This window comes from Python bivittatus, unplaced genomic scaffold (assembly GCF_059951505.1).
Source record: "Python bivittatus isolate LINGU-HERP-01145 unplaced genomic scaffold, Pbiv_v1 ctg000580_np1212, whole genome shotgun sequence".
Lineage (NCBI taxonomy): Eukaryota > Metazoa > Chordata > Lepidosauria > Squamata > Pythonidae > Python > Python bivittatus.
Window position 1 is genome coordinate 28688898 of NW_028277087.1, and position 22055 is coordinate 28710952.

Consider the following 22055-nt stretch of genomic DNA (forward strand, 5'->3'; position numbering starts at 1 on the left):
AGGAGTAAGAATGTTTACAAAGCTTCAGTAGCAGAGAGACATGTTTAAAACAGCAACATTTCTTAAACCATGAAAAACCTCTCCCACCTTGAGATAGTGATACTGTGTAATCATATGTCTGATTTAGCTTTAGAAATTTATATCTAATAAGCTACAGAACCTAACTAAAAGGTAGAATAAAAAATAGATATAATCCTATTGTTTAGATAATAGCTGTTTTATGTTTTTTTGTTGCTTGGTAACTGTAATAAAGACTGATGCTGGTATACTCATACAACAGTCTTTATTAAAAGATAACTACGAATGTGAGTTCTCTTCCAAAAAGACTTAGGGACACATAATTTGAATTTCCATCCCTTCCCTCCTTCTTTCTCTATCTCCCACATTCACACATAGAACAGCACAGAAGCTGGTTTCTTGATTCTATGCTACTGACTTGTGTCTATATAGTGCACATGCATAAAGTGTGTGCACATGCATAAAGGAACAAAGTTGCACAAATTTGCTTCATGCAATACTGGATTGGAATACTACATAGAAATGATTGCTATACTACTAAGTGTGAGCACGCATGGGAAGTCTGAATTATCTGTAATCAATGTCACTTTTCTTTCTTTGTTTTCACCACACAACTGCATACTCAGGTACTGACATAAAATTCATCATCTTGAAGATTGTAACAGCAGACAAACACATTTGTGGCAGTATGTAGTGAAATATTAGGAGCTCCTAGACAGGGTGGGAAAAGAGCCCTACTTACTACTGTCATAAAATAACGGTTACTGCACAACATAGATGTTTGCCGTTTCCTCTTGATTAGTAGAAATAGAAAAATACACAAATTGATTTGTGGAATTTATATAGGTCACAGATACTAACTTTTATTTTGGGGAGACAGACACTGGTACAGAATACACATAGCCGTGTGATTTATAGAAGTCTGTGATGCACTCTTCACTAATGAACTACACATTCAAAAAGGTTAGTTCTATCTATCCAGTAAAACTCAAGGTAGATCTTATTCTAATATGTTATGTGAAGTAGAAACTGGGGGAGGGCTCCATAAAACAGGTCCTACTACATCCTGGATGGCAGGCTGAGTGAGCTGCCCAGTAAAGTGAGAGAAGTTCTTCTGCTCATCTACTCCACTGTACAGCTATCTGGCAAGTTTGTTCTGACTTCAGGGTTTAAAAGAGTATAAACCCATAGTCAAAACATACCTAGCAAACAAAAGTTCGCACTGGAAGAGCAGCATGGTGAAGTGGAAAACTGCCCAGAATCCCAGGGAAGGGAGCATGCTTACACCAGCCTGAAATGGCCAATAGGTATCAGGCTGTCCCCATAGCCTAGGGGTCACCTGAATACACTGATCATATTTGAATATACTCATCCTGTCACTGCTATGAGTTAACGGGAAAAACATCACTCTTTACAATTTCGTTGCAATTCCAAAATTCTTTTCTCCCAAGAAACAGAAGTATACCTAATCCAAATTCTGTGTGGCAATGTTCTTCTCAAAAATAAGGGCTGTTGATGGGTTTTAGCTATAACTTGAAAATGGCTTGTAATTTTATCTAACAAAATCAAGTGTTTGGATGCAATACAGTGTAAATGTTTTCTGTAAAACTACCCTTTTGAGTGAAGTAAAACAATTAGGTACAAAAAGTGTCTAACTTCTTAAACAATAAAAAAAATTGAGAAGGAAAATAATTAAAACACCTGTCAGTAAAATTAAATGTCCAACCTTCAATAACAGCTCATAACCAAGAAAGCAAGATTCTTAAAATTCAGAATGGGCAAGTTTATTGTAATGAGAAAGTTATGTGTGCCTTGGCCCTCATTTATCATTCTTCTTTTCATTGGTCTATTTGTGGGTGTAAGTATTTATAGCGTTGATCCATGTTAACATCATTAATTTTATTATGCCTTTTATTATAAAATATATTATCTATGGTACTGGACAGTGAAAGAAGTAACATGAATAAAACATCTGAAAAAAGCCTAATACACCATTAATATGATGATTGTCTTATTCATTAATTATTTTAGTATGTTCATTATATTACTTTTAAAAGTAATACAGTAAGAAAATGAGTTAAGACTGGCACTGAGCCATTGATAATAACAAACTGCCTGGATTATCGTTACATCCATGATGGGATGATACAGTTTGCTTTGGAAACTTTTGTCTGCAATCTGCATTAACTATTAAGATTAGTTGAACATTTTCTAATGACCATTAAAAGTTAGACCAAATAGGTGAGCATTGGCTATTTGAAACAGAGTTAGATTTTAGAACTCAAATCTGTGTGATTTCTCTATCCATAAAAATTGTGATTTAGGGATAGGCTAGGAGAGCTAAATGCTATGGATACTCTTACTTTTATTTACACAGTATACTCTATAATTCTTTTTCTCAATTCCTGAGAATTTATAACAAGAGATACAGACATGTCCCTTTGTGTTGGCAAGCATGCTTAAATCTACAGAGAAACAAGTCACATACTTCCATGTTTTATGCAGCAGTGAGTGCAGCATATTGCTGGATTCTTATTCTGGTTGGTGGTATGCAACTATTGTATACTAATGTTTACAAAAAGTACCCCACCCTGGCCACAAATATAAATAAATGACATCCTTTATTTCTAAACACTTTACACACAATTTGGAACAAAAAACCACAAGAGTACATTTCAAAGTGGCTTGACAAAAGGAAGCAAGGAGGCAGACTTAAAAAAAAAAAAGATAAGAGAAAATAGAAATGAAGTATCACAAAAAAGTAATCTTCCCTGTGACAAAAATGGAAAGGAAAGGTACAGATTTCCTGTATTTTATTTTCACAGATCATCAAGACCAAACATATGCAACAGGATACTGCATTGCTTTGGATTCAAAGGCAGAAAGATACTTTGGAATGCACAGAAGGTATATTGCAACTCCTTAAACCAAATGCAAATTTTCTTGGGATCATACTGCAGGAGTAGAGGGCAGAGAAAGATACAGCTGCTTTAAAGAGTTATATACAGGTAGTCCTCGCTTAGCGACCACAATTGGGACCAGCAACTCCGTCACTAAGTGCCATGGTCATTAAGTGGAAAATCATGTGACAACAGGCTTATGACGTCACTTCCCATTCAGTTGTTAAGCAAATCCTCGCAGACATTAAGCGAGACATCACATGACCACAACTTGCAATTTTGCTTCAACATCCATACTGTCGGAAGCTGGTTGTAAACCATGCAAATGGTTATCATGTGATTGTGGGATGCTGCAATGGTCATAAATGTGAGAACTGGTTGCAAAGCTGTTTTTTCCACACCATCATAACTTTGAACAATCGCTAAATGAGGCAGTCGGTAAGCAAGGACTACCTTACTACATGAGTGCTCCCAAAGCACCTTTTTTGCTTTCTTATCTGAAGCAAGTACTGTATAGTCCTAGTAAGTTACTTTCACAAAGTTACAGTAACAGAAAAACAGGAATCATTCTTCTTATTATTATTAGACTACTGCAATGCGCTCTACATGGGGCTACCCTTGAAGAATATCCGGAAGCTTCAGCTAGTCCAGAATGCAGCCGTGCGAGCAATGTTTGGGGCCCAAAGAAGGACCCATATAACACCTCTGCTCCGTGAGCTGCATTGGGTACCAGTTTGCTTCCAGGTCCAATTCAAGGTGTTGGTTATCACCTTTAAAGCCCTACATGGCATGGGGCCACGTTACCTGAAGGACTACCTCGCCCCCACAATCTCAACCCGTCCCACCCGATCTCACAGAGAAGGCATGCTCTGGATCCCCGCGGTAAAAGAACTTCGACTAGCGGGGTCCAGAAGGCGGGCCTTCTCTGCTGTGGCCCCTGCCCTTTGGAACATCTTGCCCCCGGAGGTGAGACAGGCCCCCTCACTCCCGGCCTTTCGGAGGGATTTGAAGACCTGGCTCTGCCATCTGGCCTGGGGCAGGGAGGGAGGATATCAGAAATGGGGTTGGCTGGCCCCCTAGCGGCCTGGTGTGGCCCCTATCAGCCTCTTGGATTTTTTAGCTTTTTATTTGTGTAATGTTTGGTTTTTATAACTTTTAATTGTATTTCTGATTTTAGTTTGTTGTAAGCCGCCCAGAGTCCCCTGTTGTGGGGAGATGGGTGGGGACAAGTCAAATAAATAATTAATAATAATAATAATAATAATAATAATAATAATAATACAATTTGGCAATAGAAAACAAATGGTAAGGCTGTAAGATGGATTCAATATATTTCAAACATTTTCGTTATTCTACTAGTCTGATATAGAAACAAAGACACTCATTTTCAGAACAGATGACAAAATCCTTAACTAGACTTTTCCTGCTCTTAACCTCATCTTACAGAAGAAAGAAAGTAACAGTCTAATTATATGGCCCTTTAGAATTTCTTGCAACTACATTCATCCTGATTAATTAATCCACTATGAATAAAGTTAGACATTTCAACAAAGTTTCCAATTGTAATTTGGTTTAACTATCGAGAAATTTATCTTGAAAGTATTACTGAGAGAGAGAAAAACACTCAGAATAGTAATTTAAAAGCTAAAGACAAGCAGTATACTCACATATATTATAACTTGATAATTAATACCTTTTTGCTGCTGGTGATACAATTTCTTTCCTAGTTCCTGATGGAGAAGGTAGAGGACCACTGGATTTCTTTGGTAAGACAGTTCCATTATTGACAGTAGTCTTTAAAGGTAGTGTTTGAACTAGTGGTCTTGCTGTGAAATGAAGAAAAAATAAATTGAGGACTGAAAATTACAAGCTCAGAAGTGCACACAATACCTGAAGTAAGATCTGACCAGTGCAGAATAAAGTGGAATGATTGCTCCCCATTATTTGGAAGCTTCTCTTGTAGCAATTTGAGATTCATAATCAGTTTGTAATCTATTACTACTGAAGATCTTTTCTATGAGAACTGAATCTGCCATCCTATACCTGTGCATTTATTTCCTTTTTCCTAAGTAAAACACTGCAGTTTTAAGATGTTGTTTTGCTATTTTCAGACCATTCCTCTGACTTACCGAGATCACTCTGATTTTTTGTATCCTCCAAGATATTAGCTATTCCACCCAATTGTGTCAGCTGATAACTTCTCCATCCATGTTATTAATAAAAATGCTGTAGTATATAGCCCAAGACTGAACCCTTAGTAATTCCTCTCAATATTCTACATTATTTTGATATGGAATGACAGAGCATTCTTTGAGAATGATTTACAAGCCAGCAAAGTTGTCCACTTAACTGTCATGCCTTCAGTCCAATTCTGACTAGGCTGCTAATCAAAATTTCTTTTGTTAAATGCATAGCTGGCATCAATACATATAACTATAACATTTCCACAATATATTAAGAAATTAACCAAACAAAAATATGAAAATTAGACTGACAAGACATGCTCTTCAAATATCCATGCTGAATTTATTATTAGCTCTAAAGCTTCCTAATTATGAATGTCAGACAGATTGACTTGTTGTTCCCTGAGTCCTGCTGTTCCCCTTCTGGAAGATAGGGACAACATTTACTCATGTCCCATCATATGGAACTTCACCCATTTGCCGGATCTTCAGTAAATTCCTTCAGCGCCTTGAGCAAATTCCTTCTGGCCCTGAAAACTGGAATTTATACAGGGTAGTAGATAAAGAAATTACACAACTGATGTTTTGTCATTTGCTATAAACTTCAGCTATGTGACTGTGGGCAAAGCCACAAAAACAGGTTAATTGGTCAAACTGCCAATTCTTGATGTGGAAGAATAAAGAGATTTTGAGAAACAAATAATCTTCCTAAGCCTAGAAAATAGCATTTAGAAGAGTACCACATATTTATAAAATATAATTCCATAAACAATAACATGTTTAGATGTTAGATGTTATAATAACATGTTTAGATGCCGGATATACAAGATCATGAAGAAGGTCAGCTGTTGTTTTTGAAATCGTTCTTCCTGTGCCATCATATAAAAATATTTAGAATAAAATATTGCAAAAACACAGTTGACCTCAAATATTTCTGGAATAATTTGGTATACTTTAACAAATTCTTCATATTCATTAACATAACTGAACTGAAAGAGAAAATATTCAGATATTTTCAACTATTCAAACACTAGCTATTGTTCATAAAACATATAAATATGCACAGAATGAAATCTAGTCAGATTTAACAGAAAAGTAAGACCTGATCAATTTAAAAAATACTTATCACAGTACACTTCTTAGAAGACTTTTCTCATCAAATATACTTCAGATTCAATATTCAGGTCAGACTGTAAAACTGATCACTGTGTATCTCAGAAAAAAATTAGGCAAGATATATTCTCAGATAATTCTATTTATCTCATCTTAACTAGTTAAAAATATCATTTTCATTGTAATATGAACAGGTGAATTTGAATGGGAGGTTAATACCTTTGGTAGGTCCTTTCTTGCTTTGCATGGCCTGTTGCTCCTCAGTAATATTCAGGCGTCTAACAACATCTGCCAGAGCGGACTTGAGCAACTGAATGTCATCTTCCTGCATCTGAACACGTTGTTCAAGTGAAGCAATGCGGTCTGTCACCTCCATGCTGCTGGCAGCAGAAGCACTGTCATCTAAAAATACATATGTATTTTGAAAGGCTGGGTTTAATATTGGAAATATTTGGAGGTATATTTTAAAAGAACTATCACCCAAATGTTTGTATTCGGTATATGCATTATTAGATGGAAAGCCAAACTAAAAGCAGATTTGTATTCTACCCTTTCCTCTAAAATTCGGGCACCTAACACCAAACAAATATTATAAAACACTGAATTAAAAACGTAACAATGCAAACATAACTCAAACAAAGTTTAAAACAACAAATATCCCAAATCCCAAATGCTTACCGGAAAGCCAGGTTTTCATTGCTTTCCTAAATGTTAACCATGTGGTGGCCACCTGGATCTCAGGGATAGATTTTTCCAGAGGGACAGGGCTATCACCAAGGAAGCCTGGTTCCAGGCTTTTGTCCCCTAACCTCCCAAGAAGCAAGGACCCTTCTGGGCTGATTGAATACGATTAGCAAATTCTATTTGAAAGAGATGGTTCTTCAGGTTTCCTGGACATAAACCAGGTTTACAGACCAATTCCATTAGTCTTATATTTCTTATTATAGAACTTTATAAAAAGACAAACCAAAATGAGATTACAATCAAGTAATCAATTCATGAAGGCATGTTTCTTTTGATAAAATCACAATTCTTCCAGAATTATTTGACACAAACCTGAATTCAGAAGACCTATCACTATAAGATTTTCACACATGTAGTCAGAATAGCTGCATATAATTCAATGACACATTGCAATCCCATACTTCATTACATTTAGTGGGACTTACTATTGAGTAGATATGGATACTTGTTGTTCAGTCATTAAGTCGTGTCCGACTCTTCGTGACCCCATGAACCATATTGCACCAGGCCTTCCTGTCCTTCACTGCCTCCCTGAGTTTGCTCAGTTTCATGCTCATTGCTTCAGCGATGCTATCTAACCATCTCATCCTCTGCCGTCCTCTTCTCCTTTTGCCTTCAGTCTTTCCCAGCATCAGGGTCTTTTCCAAAGAGTCCTCTCTTCGCATTAGGTGACCAAAGTATCTGAGCTTGAGCTTCATTATCAATCCTTCCAATGAGCAATCAGGGTTGATTTCCTTTAAGACTGACTGGTTTGACCTCCTAGCAGTCCAGGGGACTCTCAAGAGTCTTCTCCAGCACCACAGTTCAAAGGCATCAATTCTTCGGCGCTCAGCCTTCTTTATGGTCCAGCTCTCACAGCCATACATTACTACTGGAAAAACCATAGCTTTGATGCGGATCTTTGTCGGCAAGGTGACGTCTCTGCTTTTTAATATGCTATCTTGGTTTGCCATAGCTTTCCTCCCAAGGAGCAAGCGCCTTTTAATTTCATGGCTGCAGTCTCCGTCTGCGGTGATCTTGGAGCCCAAATAAATGAAGTCTGTTACTGCTTCCATTTCTACCCCTTCTATTTGCCAGGAATTGATGGGGCCAGATGCCATGATCTTAGTTTTTTTAATGTTGAGTTTCAAGCCAGCTTTCGCATTCTCCTCTTTCACCCTCATCAAGAGGCTCTTTAGTTCTTCTTTCTGCCATTAGGGTGGTATCGTCTGCATATCTGAGGTTGTTGATGATTCTCCCTGCAATCTTTATTCCGGCTTGTGATTCTTCCAGCCTGGCATTTCTCATGATGTACTCTGCATATAGGTTAAATAAGCAGGGTGACAGTATACAGCCTTGTCGTACTCCTTTCCCTATTTTGAACCAATCGGCTGTTCCGTGACCGGGTCTAACTGTTGCTTCTTGGCCCGCATACAGATTTCTCAGGAGACAGGTAAGATGGTCTGGTACCCCCATCTCTTTAAGAATTTGCCACAGTTTGTTGTGATCCACACAATCAAAGGCTTTTGCATAGTCAATGAAGCAGAAGTAGATGTTTTTCTGGAATTCTCGTGCTTTCTCCATGATCCAGCAAATGTTGGCAATTTGATCTCTAGTTCCTCTGCCTCTTCGAAACCCAGCTTGTACATCCAGTAGTTCTCGGTTCACGTACTGCTGAAGCCTAACTTGTAGGATTTTGAGCATAACCTTGCTAGCATGTGAAATGAGTGCAATTGTGCGATAGTTTGAGCATTCTTTGGCATTGTCCTTCTTTGGAATTGGAACGTAAACTGACCTTTTCCAATCCCGTGGCCACTGTTGCGTTTTCCAAACTTGCTGGCATATTGAGTGCAGCACTTTAACAGCATCATCTTTTAGTATTTTAAATAACTCAGCTGGAATACTGTCATCTCCACTAGCTTTGTTGTTAGCAATGCTTCCTAAGGCCCACTCTCTAGGATGTCTGGCTCAAGGTCAGTGACCACACCAGCGTGGACATCAGGGACATTAAGATTTTTCTTGTATAGTTCTTCTGTGTATTCTTGCCACCTCTTCTTAATCTCTTCTGCTTCTGTTAGGTCCCTGCCTTTTTTGTCCTTTATCATGCCCATCTTTGCACTAAACGTTCCTTTGATATCTCCAATTTTTTTGAAGAGATCTCTAGTTTTCCCCATTCTATTGTTTTCCTCAATTTCTTTGCATTGTTCATTTAAGAAGGCCTTCTTATCTCTCCTTGCTATTCTCTGGAAATCTGCATTCAGTTGCTTATATCTTTCCCTTTCACCCTTGCTTTTCACATTCCTTCTTTCCACAGCTATTTGTAAAGCCTCATCAGATAGCCATTTTGCTTTCTTGCATTTCTTTTTCCTTGGGATGGTTTTAGTTGCTGCCTCCTGTACAGTGTTACAGACCTCCGTCCATAGTTCTTCAGGCACTCTGTCTACCAAATCTAATCCTCTAAATCTATTCATCACCTTCACTGTGTACTCACAAGGAATATGATCTAAGTCATACCTGAGTGGTCTAGTGGTTTTCCCTACATTCTTCAATTTAAGCCTAAAGTTTGCAGTAAGAAGCTCATGATCTGAGCCACAGTCAGCTCCTGGTCTTGTTTTTGCTGTCTGTATAGAGCTTCTCCATCTTTGGCTGCAAAGTATGTAATCAATCTGGTTTCGGTATTGACTATCTGGTGATGTCCATGTGTAGAGTCGTCTCTTGTGTTGTTGGAAAAGTGTGTTTGCTATGACTAGCTTGTTCTCTTGACAGAACTCTATTAGCCTTTGCCCTGCTTCATTTTGTACTCCAAGGCCAAACTTGCCTGTTATTCCGATTACTCCTTGACTTCCTACTTTAGCATTCCAATCCCCTATGATGAAAAGGACATCTTTTTTTGGTGCTAGTTCTAGAAGATGTTGTAGGTCTTCATAGAAGCGGTCAACCTCAGCTTCTTCAGCATCAGTGGTTGGGGCATAGACTTGGATGACTGTGATATTGAATGGTTTGCCTTGGATACGCACTGAGATCATTCTGTCGTTTTTGAGGTTATACCCCATTACTGCCTTTCCCACTCTCTTATTGACTATGAGTGCAACTCCATTTCTTCTAAGGGTTTCTTGGCCACAGTAGTAGATATAATGGTCACCCGAATTAAATTCACCCATTCCCGTCCATTTCAGTTCGCTGATTCCCAAGATGTCGATGTTCAGTCTTGTCATCTCATGTTTGACCACATCCAGCTTGCCTTGGTTCATAGATCTTACATTCCAGGTACCTATACAATATTGTTCTTTACAGCATCGGACCTTCTTTTCGCTTCCAGATACATCCACAGCTGAACGTCCTTTCGGCTTTGGCCCAGCCGCTTCACTCTTTCTGGAGCTACTTGGAATTGCCCTCCGCTCTTCCCCAGTAGCATATTGGACACCTTCTGACCTGAGGGGCTCATCTTCCGGCGTCATATCTTTTAGCCTTTTAACATTGTCCATGGGGTTTTCTTGGCAAGGATACTGGAGTGGGTTGCCATTTCCTTCTCCAGTGGACCACATTTTGTCAGAACTCTCTGTCATGACCTGTCCGTCTTGGGTGGCCCTGTACGGTATAGCTCATGGCTTCACTGAGTTACGCAAGCCCCTTCGCCATGACAAGGCAGTGATCCATGAAGGGGAGATATGGATACACTGTGCTATAATTTATATACTATCTCTTTAACCCAGATGTGTGGTAGTCAGATCTTCAACATAACTTATGATTTTCCTGACCTACATTAAAATATAGAATAGTTGCTCTATGTGTCATTCTCCAATCAACTCAAGATGTACCACTGAATGTTGGAGTGTTCCTGATTCTCTATGTATTTGTATTTATTATATAGCATATTGTTCCGTTATAATCAGATAGGATTAGTTAACTGGTTTATTTTGTTTTATCATAAAACATCTTCCATTGCCCGTTCTTCTTTAATAAATCTTAGCTTAACTGGATTTAGATTACTGAAGAGAATAGCTTTCACTGCAAATACACCCTAGATCATTTGAGTTACAATATATGACTTTATACCAACAAAAGGAAAGTAGTATAAGCCAGACTAATTTTAATGGCTTATCCAGCAGAATTTGAGAGTTTACCTGGACATTTTCCCATTACCAAGAAAGTTGTATCTCAGGCCAACAATTCACTTGCATTGTTAAGAGATTGGTAGCAGTGCACTTTAGATTTGGAAATAGAACACCAGCTCCCTATTTCCCAAGCAGGAATTCTACTGCACTATGTAAAATGACAAAATAAAATGAATATTTTTGCAGCACCAAAATTTTAAAATTTGAAAACTCAGTGCATTTTCAGACTTAAAAACATAAATGCAAGTAAAGCATTAAATAAGATCATTTTGGCACTCTTTCAGAAAATATGTACTTCTAAGTGATATATTTTTAGATTTATTTTCTTTCTCCACCTCCAATCTTCTTTCTTTCAGGTTTTCCTTCTTCTCCAATTCCAATCTTTCAATTATTCTATCAGGATTTGGATTTTTAATTTATTGAGTTCAAGTGGGCTGGTATTGAAGTGTTTGGGCTGTCCAACATGACAGTCTCAAGGGCCAACATGTTGTCCCTCAAGACGTTTTCTGCTGGCTGGCCAGGCAAAGAGGTCTTTCCTCTGCTCAACAGCATACAGGAGTACTCTGCACTGTAATGCTAGCTTATCCTGTTGAATGGAGAGGCTAGAAATAAAAATTACTTTTGTGTGAACAAGTGCTCTTATTTTCTCTGCTAAAAAGAATTTAGGAAAAAAAGAAACAAAGAGGGGAAAAAAAACCACCTACACACCTCAGATCGAATGCCTATCTGTCTGCTAAACACAGGCAACACTGTCCTTTCAATTTAACTTGAAAGAAAGAGGGAAAATTATTTAACTCTATGCTGCCCTCTAGCATCCACATGATACCACCACTGCCACCATGTTATAGAAATAGAAGAGCCCACAGAGTTCTGGAGGACTCAAAACTCTCCTCCCAGGAGCCTTCCAGGTTTTATATTCTGGTCCCATCTCCCGATTTGGGAATGCAGCTAGGTGATTTGATCTTCCAAGGGAACACCTCACCTGGAGTCCTCCTTCTATCCCTACCTATAGAGAGATAGGATTCTCACACCTTCTGCTGCTCTTTTGACAATTAAAATAATTTTTTTTTTTAATGCAACTTCCAATAAACCTCCCTCCCTCCCTAGCTTAGAGATGTGTGGCTAAAGTATTTCAGCCATTCCTTGGGAGACAGACCCATCTCCAGAAAGTAAATGAAATCAAATTTTATTATAAAAAAGAAAAAGTAAAATATAACCTCCATCCCCCCTTTATCCTTAAATCTTAAAATTCATACATTCAACATTGTAGAAAAGGAGTTACAGAATTGCCTTGATTAAGGTCAGCAATTAAACAGAAAATCCACAAGAAAATGCAAATGAAATACTCAGGTAAGCAAGATGGTGCTTGTCTACTATAAGTGGCATGCATACTGGGGACTACAGTATCTGTGAATCCTGAGCTTGTCAACTGCCAAAGAGGGTACACTAACAACAGTTCTGAAACACTATTAGCAGTTGGTCAGAGAAGACTACTTTCCAGATAAGTTATCAAGACTTCTAAAAAATATTTTATTATACACATCAATTTTTTTTGTAAATGAAATAATTTTACTGAGCACAATTATTTGTCAGATTCTGACAAAATGATATGAGCAGTGATATAAAAATTCTTCCTTTGACCAAATCAAATCAAATGTATTAAAACATATTTGATTATTTGACATTAGAGCTTTACTATGTTGTGTATACTATAATCACATTTGTTCACTAACCTGCTATCTTTAAGGTGAATAGTTTAAAAATATTTAATGAATAAAATAAAAATACATATTGTATTAATCAATACATGTTTTTTACATTAATCACAAAATTAAAATGTACTAGTTCTTTAGCAACTGTATAAGATTAGGTGGAAATAAACTATTCTTTCCAAAGGGGCCATGTTCATGCTGATCTAATAATGTTGCACTTTAACTCAGCTGGAAGTAACAAAATTAGCATATTGGACAGACAATTTCATTAAATATTTAATTTAAAACATCATAAAATAAACATCACTCAGCAAGCTTTCTGTTAAATTTAATGTAGTTTTAAACACTTCTAATCAATATTTTGATTTTTTTTAAATAAAACATTTTACCAATTGCATCAACAACATCTCTATTTTATGGGCAAAAGTCATATTGCTACTGATTCTAGCACTTTGCTGTCGTTGTAGGCCTATCTGGACTACAAAAATCCAAATGACTACTAACTGGAAACAGAGTTAGTAGTTGTCAGCCAGATTTTTTTTCAGCTCAAATCTGGTAGTCCTACTTTATTATTGTTCTGTGTTGCATGTGTCATAGCCATTTTCATTCCTCAAAACAAAAGCATCCCACAAAATAATTAGTTCTTCATATCCACTATAGATATGATACACAACTGGAATTTACAGATTCAAGTGAAAATCAATGGCTTAGATTATACCTCTATTTAAGGGCAGCCAAAATATCAGGGAGTTTATTGTCAAGTTTGTTAAAACCTCTCCCTTACCCTCAGGAAAAAAGTCTTACTCTAGAAAACATACAAGTAATAAATAAGGGAAACAATGAGATGCAACTGTGATTATTGCAGCACATATATGCAAAATAGTGGACAGCTCGTTGTTGGTTTAATCCAAAACTAATGCAGGATACATCGCTGACAGTTTGACATCCTCCACATGCATCATATGGGTTTCTGTCCATTCTCAGAACAACACGAATTTAGATTATTGTGATGCCTTAGCTGGCCTGGAATATTAGTTTTAAAAAAATAGGAGAAGGAAAGCCTACAATAAAAGTGATTTTATTTGTAACTTAGAAACATTTCACCCCACTCTTCAACAAAGAAACTTCTTCAGGAACTAACTAAAATGTCAGCCCCTCCATAAATATAGGATACAAAAAGATAAAGGAATAAAGGTGGAAGGTTGTTTTTTTTTTAAGGAAATTCAACCATTAATACTTAATCCAAACTAAAAAATAATTTTAGGAGTCCTAAACCTAATTAATCTGTTGAGGTTATAATCCCTGAGGTTTCTTTCTCAAGCTAAAGGTTAAAGAAACCTGCTAGCACCTTTACTTTAAAGACCCATTACATTATGCTTACTTCAAGCTTACTTCAAGGAGAAAATTCCTTTTTCTGCTATTATCTGCTTACAAGTAAACATCCATAGGGAGTGTTAAAGAAATTTGATCTAGACTTTTTGGGGGGTACCAACAAGCATGTAGACAAGGATTGTCCAATAGATACTGTATACCAAAGTTTCAAAAGGACTTTGACAAAGTCTCCAAAGCAAACTCAAATGCCATGGGATAAAAGAATAGAAGCTCTCATGGATTGTCAACTAGTTTTGCACAGGGAACAGAGTAGTAATAAATGAGCAGTTCTTGCATTGGTGAGATAATATGTAAAATTTCAAGTTGGGGTTGGTCAATATTCAGGTTGATCATTATATAACAGAACACTTGATTAGCTGGGTTTATAGTCTTGTCCAGCAGGTCTTGTCTTCTGTTCATATGTCTAAGCAGAAGTTGAGAGCTTTAACACATAAAGCCTAGGGGACCTAGGGGAAAATACATGGGAAAAATAGGGATGTTGGAGGAAAAACACTTCATATCTATCATTGATCATCAGTGTTACAAAATACATCATAAAACATAGTTCTCAAAAATCAAATGTTCAATTATAGTACAATGGAATATCAATTAACATTGCTGTCAGGATCTGACTGAAATTAGGAATGAAGACGGCCTAAGCCCCCGGGAGATGGGGAATATGAATACACACACACACGGGGGGGGGGAGAAACTTAAAAGAGTTGTATACATTTGGTACATGTTAACTTATATGCACAGATCCAATTTTGGAAACCAGTAAGCAATTTAAATGGAATTGTACATCTTATCTGTGATTTGTGTAATTGTTCAAGGTATTCTGTGTACTTGTTCAGTCTGCTCTTCTAAATTCAAGGCCCCTGCTCTGGAGATTAATGAAGCTAGAAGCAGCAGGAAAATGGAAGCAGCGAAGCTTGAAACAAGAGAAAATTCCCAGCTCCTAGTTTTCAAACAAAGTTCGGTCAACCCAGAGTTTTTATACTTCCTTTTAATTACAGATGCTGATGTTGCAAATTCTCTCCTTTTGTGTATGTGGAAAGGACTGTGAAGCTTAACCACATTTACCTCGTAAACTAAGTCAGTCTCTAACTAAGCAATGTCTAAGCTCCAGGATCTCTGATAGAGTTTAATGAAAGCTGGGACGGTTTGTTTTTCTAGCAATGCAAAATGGAAACAAGCAAGTATAGCCTGGTTTTGTCAGGACTGTAGATCACATGATTATGAATAATGAAACATGAAGCAGTTCCATGATGTGCAGCTGCACAAGATATATACATTTGGAAGCTTAGCTGTGCAATTTTCTGGATTTCTGAGGGGCATCCAGGTACCATATTGGTAAAGCTTTATGTTTTCCTATTAACCTTGCTTTTTCACTATAAAACATGATTGCTGTAACCAAACTATATATTTTAAAAAACTATAGTTGATGTCAGTGATCAGAAATCCGTTTTGAGCAAATAGATAATTGAAGAAAAAAGAATTTGAAAAGAATTATAACAGATTAGAATTAAAATAGTTTTTGATTTTGAGAAACTTTTTATTTCAGGTTTGTTTTGAATTATTTCATTCATGAGAAAGGTAAACTGCCATTCTAATATGATACTGAGTCATATCATTTGAAGTAGCAGATGCGTGAGTGTGCACATTTTTTTTCATTTTATTTATTTTTTTGCCCTTGTACTCAATTTAAAAACTTAAGGCAGCTTACAATCATTAAAATGCAAAACAGAAAATACAAATTAAACAACAGAAACTTAAAACCAATGCAAACTTTTAAAAATTAACTTCTGTATCATTATCAGTCCCAACAAGTGGGTGCACTTGGCAAACTTTGAGTTTGGAAATGAATCAGGAATGGGCCTGGATAGTACTGAATGAGAGATTACAGGATATTAGGGCTAATGGCTAAACATTAGGACTGTGCAGCCCTTGGTATTTGATTCCAGAAAAGTACTTTGGAGTACATGAGGGTGTGAACATGGTACATGTTTGCAACTCTCTAAAGTAGCACTGCCTTTTCTCAGAAAAAGAGTTTTGTTTTGTTTTTAAATTTGCAGATAGTAGGTACTACCTTCTGAAGAACTGTTATACATCCCTGCTAAATACTTTTGAATAACACTGTGGCAGTTCTGGACTGTTGCAAAGAAAAACTACATAGATGGATCTCCCCAAAGCTGAGTTTATCTACATCTCTTGTAAAGACTGGTGCAGAATTTGGGCACTGTTCACTGATACAGTATTGAGGGAGAAAACTGCACCACAGTGCTAGTCAAGTTGCTTCCCCACTTCCATAGCACCAGTGGAAGGCAGGTTTTTGGGGAGATAGTGGTAATCAGGATTAGAGTGAGGAAGTAGCTAACTTCTCCTGCCTGTGTACAATGCCTTATCATCCTAGTGAAAATCAGTTCCTGCCAGGCCACTACTGCATGTAAAACATAATACAACACTATAAGTAATATACGAAGCACTACATCTAGTTTGGCCATAAGGAATAAAACTGCATATAAGTGATGAATGCCGAGGCAAGTACCTCTAAATCCTTTTATTTTTAAATGGAAAGATTAAAGTTTGCTTCCTGGAATCATGGGGGCTCCATCGATGAAGGTTTTCAAGCAAAAATTGGACAGCCATTTATTTGGGTTGGTACCTATATGAGAATTCGTAATCTGGGCAGAGGGTTGGATGGGACATGCTATGATTATGAGATAAAATTTAAAATGCTTAACCCTGTGTTTCATCAGTATATTTGTATATCTTCATTCATGACTTTACTTTGTATGATAAAAATATAATACAAAAAGCATCCAAGTTTGAGAGTTGTATAAATATTGTAATGAAATGAATGTTGAGAAGCAGAAAGTGCTTTCTCCCTATCAATTTCTCCCTTATTATTACTATATGTGATGATTTTGTCTCCACTGAAGGAAAGTTATAACTCATTCATACATATTTTAATGTATTTTAATATTTATTAATTTTATTTTTTGTTTTTGTTTTCATTATACTTATTATAGCATTATATTCAAACTTATTTTATAATTTTCTAATAACAAACATATTCAAAGGGATAATATCATATAGCAGCACGTGTAAGAATAAAATACAGAAGTGCCTCATTAGGGAATGTAGTTGAAAAGAAAAAATTCAGTTATGAATAAAATAACATTCAGAAATCTAAATTAAAGGATTGGATCCTCACTAAAAATCACATTTTTGTCTGATATTCAAGGAATTATTTATATATTAATTGTACTAAATTATGTGTTATTTTAAGCATACTTTCTCCCCTCTTTTTAATATACAGTTGATAAATTTATATATCCTATCGTACTGTATTTAAATTTTGTAGACTTAATTATATTTTGATGTAAATTTAGTATTTCTTTATAGTTTTAGGTTTGGCTGTTAATGATCCAGGAGAATATCTATTTAGGTTAGTAATGATTGTTAATAATCTCAGTTCCGTAGTGTGTGATACTAAAATGATGAAAGCAATCTTTTAAGCTTTTAAAGAGATAAGGCTCAAAATTTTCCAGAATAACCAATCTAGATAATCTAATTTGATCAGAAGGCCATGAGGCACTGAAAGGCATAGAAGCTGGACAAAAGGGAAGGAATAGCAATAATAAGCTTGATTTCTGAGGTGTGAGTTGCAGCATGGTGAAATACTTGGAAAAATTGAACTAAGTATTTATGAACTAAAGTTGATCTAAACTTTAGGTAGTCTTATTCTGAATGTGGTTTGATTTTCATTTAGAAGAACAAACAAAATGAACACAATTATTTATTACAATCGATTTGTGTTAAACTCATCTCTATGCTACTCTATATATCTTCCCTCCTATGTATAGTCATTGAAGAGCTTTTCTGAAGAATGGAGCTTTATTAAAAACAAAATCTAATGAAAAGATTTGGAATTTTAGCAAACCTCCATCCCCAGTCTTCTGTAATGTTAATTTACATCTGAGTACTCCATAACATTGCAATAGCTCAACTAGTGAGAGTGGGGAAGAGGGTGATAGTGTTTTTCCAGAGTGGCACTAAAACCAACTTATATTTATATCATTGAATTCCTTAAATCTTGTTCTTATAAAAATGGAAAAAGTACTGTTTTATTTAACACGTTTAGTTTGTGTTTTTATTGTTATGGTCTTAAAAACTACTATAATGATACTGCTATAGGAGGCTAGGGGTAAGAACTGAATGTATGATGGAATCAGATAGTCATCTAATTTATCAATGTATACATGTTTATGTTATACAAATGGTTGTGTAAAGTATTGTTTTGCTTTTCTCATATGCTGCAGAATAAGAACATATTCTATTTACAGTGGAACCTCGAGTTACGAATTTAATCTGTTCCGTGACTCTGGCTGCAACTCGAATTGGTCGCAACACGAGGCAAATTTTCCCATAAGGTCAATGTAATTACCGTTAATCCGTTCTGGCATCCACGGACCACGTGTCAGAGGCGGAAAAACAGCCGTGGACCACGCGGCAGGGCAGAAAAATGGCCACAGACCACGTGTCAGGGGCAGAAAAATGGCCACGGACCACGTGTCAGGGGCGGAAAATGGCCGCGGACCACGCGGCAGGGCAGAAAAACAGCCGCGGACCACGTGGAAAGGGCGGGAAATGGCCGCGGACCACATGGCACGGGCGGAAAAATGGCCGCGGACCACGTGGAACGGGCAGAAAATGGCCGCGGATCCAGTTCGTAAGTTGAGGCGAGTTCACAAGTCGAGGTAAATTTTTGGGGCCGGAGCTGGTCGTATCTCGAAAAATTCGTAAGTAGGGGCGTTCGTAACTAGAGGTACCACTGTATATTTATATTTACAGAATAATTTATTTGAAAAGTAATTAGTTGGACTGTTCAGCCCCTTAACTTACAGGTAGTCCTTAATTAATGACCATTTGTTCAGTGCCTGTTCAAAGTTACGGCGGCACTGAACAATTGGTACTTACGCCAGGTCCCCAAAGTTACAACTGTTGCAGTGCCCCCACAGTCACATGATCAAAATTCGGGCACTTGGCAGTCCACCTGCACTTACAACAGAAGGGGCGCTTCAACTATCCCCACCCACCTATCTCCCCCCCACCTCTTTGCCCTTTTGGCCACCTTGCACAGCATTACTCCTTGGTGGTGGTGGCAGCGCTGGCGGCACTGGAACTGAAGTAGAAGCCTGGGGCCTTCAACAGCCTCAGACAACTGCCATCGTCCCTGGGCTTCTATTTCAGCCCCAGCACTGCCAGTGCTGCCTCCGTCACCAAGGACTGCCACCTCAAGCCCCACGCTGTGGCCTGCCATCCCAGCACCTCAGTGCAAAGCCCCAGTTGCCCATGCTGCCCTGCACTTAACTGGCCCTGCCACGCCCAGCTGACCTTCACCATCTTCTTCCTCCTGCTGCTGACAAGGCACATCCGGCTTCACCCTATGTGAGGCAACTGCTGACCGCGCCAGGCCTTCTTCCCGAGGTCATGCGCACTGTTTTCCAAATCCCATGCACCTTTATCACAATGCTTTGGAAGGCTTCTGAGAAGGCCATACATGATTTGGAGAATAGCACGCACAATTTGGAGAACAGCACACACAATTTGGAGAAGGTGGGTGCAGCCTTCTCACAAGGTTTCGGAAGGCCTCAGAAGCCTTCCAAAGCATTGCGAGAAGGGCACATGCGATTCAGAGAACAGAGTGCATGGCCTCAGGAAGAAGGCCTGGGACAGCCAGCAGCTGCCTCGCATAGGGTGAGACCAGGCACATGTCAGCAGCAGTAGGAAGAAGACAGTGAAGACCAGCTGGGTGCAGCAGGACTGTCAAGAGTGCAGGGTGGCAGGGGCAGCTGGGGCTTTGTGCTATGGTATGGCAGGGCTGGTGGAGCACAGAGCAGTGGGGGCTTTGCACTATGGCACTAGGGTGGCTGGCCATGGCACGGGGCTTGAGGTGGCACTCCTCAGCCGTGGTGGCGACAGCAGGGCTGAAGTAGAGGCCTGGGAGTGGCAGCAGCTGGCTCAGATTGAAAGCTCCGGGACTCTATTTCAGCCCCAGTGCCACTGGCACTCCCACCACAGCGGAGGAGTGCTGCTGTGCAGGGTGGCCAAAAGAACAGAGATGGAGGGAAGACAGGAGGGTGGGGGAGTCCAAGAGGATGCAGAGGAGGCAATCCCATATCTTACCAAGGCTCGGGGCTGGGAGGAACCAAGCCGGGAATGGCTTGGATTGGGATGGGTCCTCGCGTAACAACCAGAGGGATTCAGTTAAAAATGGCAACGAGGACTGCTGGGATTTCTGTCATTAAGCAATGCAGTCACATGACGTTGTGCTTTAGAACCACATCACTTAGTGACAGAAATTCTGGTCCCAATTACTGTCCTTACCCAAGAACTACCTCTATTTCTTGTCTATACAAGAAGGTGCTTTCAGAAGGACTGCAGTGTTTATACAATTCCACCAAATTTTGGCAGTAAGAAAGAATTAAAAGAGGGCTATCCTTAGTTCTCCTGAGAAGCCAGCAACATCAGACTTGCTTTTCATCCAACTATCATCCAACAGCCATTCCATTCCATTTGACTGTGGCAGAGGGATAAAGTAAGATCTGTGTTAAGAATTAGTACCTGTACATTATTATTTTTCTTTTCTTTTGTGCTATGTTATCTTACAGTGGGTCAGATCTCCCTAGCAACCATCAGACTAGAGTAGAACAGCAAAGGAACTTTAGGAAAAAGCTTGAAATGATAACATAAGAATTCTGACAAGTAACTTGCTTTCAAACATGAAGCCTATTTATTACCAATTCAAAGCTGTGAGATTCCAGCTATCTTCCTTCTGCACTTTCATGGTAATGGGGAAGATGCCAATCTCCTCTGAGAAGGCAGACCAGTGGTTTTTGTTTACATAAAAATTACTAGCCACATTATCAGTATGAAAATCCTCTCTTACAGATAGCAAGACTAAGGACAGGGACTGCCTTTTTTATTGATCTGGGAGCCATTCTGGGAGCCTTGAAGAATAGTAGACAGACACTGTAAATAAATACGGTCTGAGCATATAGTCCATGAACAAATATAAGAATAGTATTTGTTCTGCCAGGGTCCAAAACAATTTGGAATCTGATGGGCATTTGGAATGTGGGAAAAAAATTCTGAGGAAAGAAATGATTATGCAAGTTTTTATATTATATGTATTGTATTATATGTACCAATTATATATAGTCGGTATATATTGAATGGGGAGGGAACACATAAAGCGTGGGGATGACTAGCCCCATAGAGACCTGCTGTCTTCAGCCCCAGATCCATCATCTGCTTGGACTTTCTCCTTTTTTGGTAATGTTTTGTATAAATTTTTTATGTTTTATGTATTTATATATATTTATTGTTTTCATGCTTTGTGTGAGCCATCCAGAATTGCCCATTGGGGGGAGATGGGTGGAGAGAAATTTAATAAATAAATAAATAAATAACCCAACCAATTTTAATCAACCAAATTTTATCTGTGACCATTAGTTAAAGAACTTATGTCATTATCATTGGCATTACAAAACAATTAGATGTTAATTTGAAAACAGCTAGTTTACAATTATATTACAACTAGAAATCCAGTTTATCAAATCCATGTACTGTACACTCAAGCTTCTGTATGAATGAATAACAGCATTTTGGAGAATTCAATAATGTCACTTCTAATCTTAAAGAGCTGGAAGTAATCCGTACTGGGGTGGTTGGAGGCTCCAAATGGCCTGTACATGCTACTTGCTCTGATTCAGTTGATCTAGATCAGTTGATCTAAATACTATAAAAACTTAACTAATTTTATCTCTTCTGACCAAATTGATAGCCTAATGAAAAGAAAGTACCTCTTCAAAAGTTTTATGTTGAGAAATGATAAATTCCTCTGAGGAACTA

The 22055-nt window shown here is 38.0% G+C and overlaps 1 protein-coding gene across 2 annotated transcripts in view; it reads right to left on the reverse strand.

Annotated features, from left to right (window-relative positions):
- EML1 (EMAP like 1) overlaps positions 1-22055 on the reverse strand; it is a 105031-nt gene that overhangs the window by 67778 nt on the left and 15198 nt on the right. For both annotated transcript variants that reach the window (XM_088149856.1, XM_088149857.1), the window contains exons 2-3: positions 6434-6616; positions 4612-4744 (exon numbers count right to left, since the gene is read on the reverse strand). In XM_088149856.1, coding sequence (XP_088005982.1) covers positions 4612-4744; positions 6434-6616 — 316 coding nt within the window. The remainder of the gene's footprint in view (positions 1-4611; positions 4745-6433; positions 6617-22055) is intronic.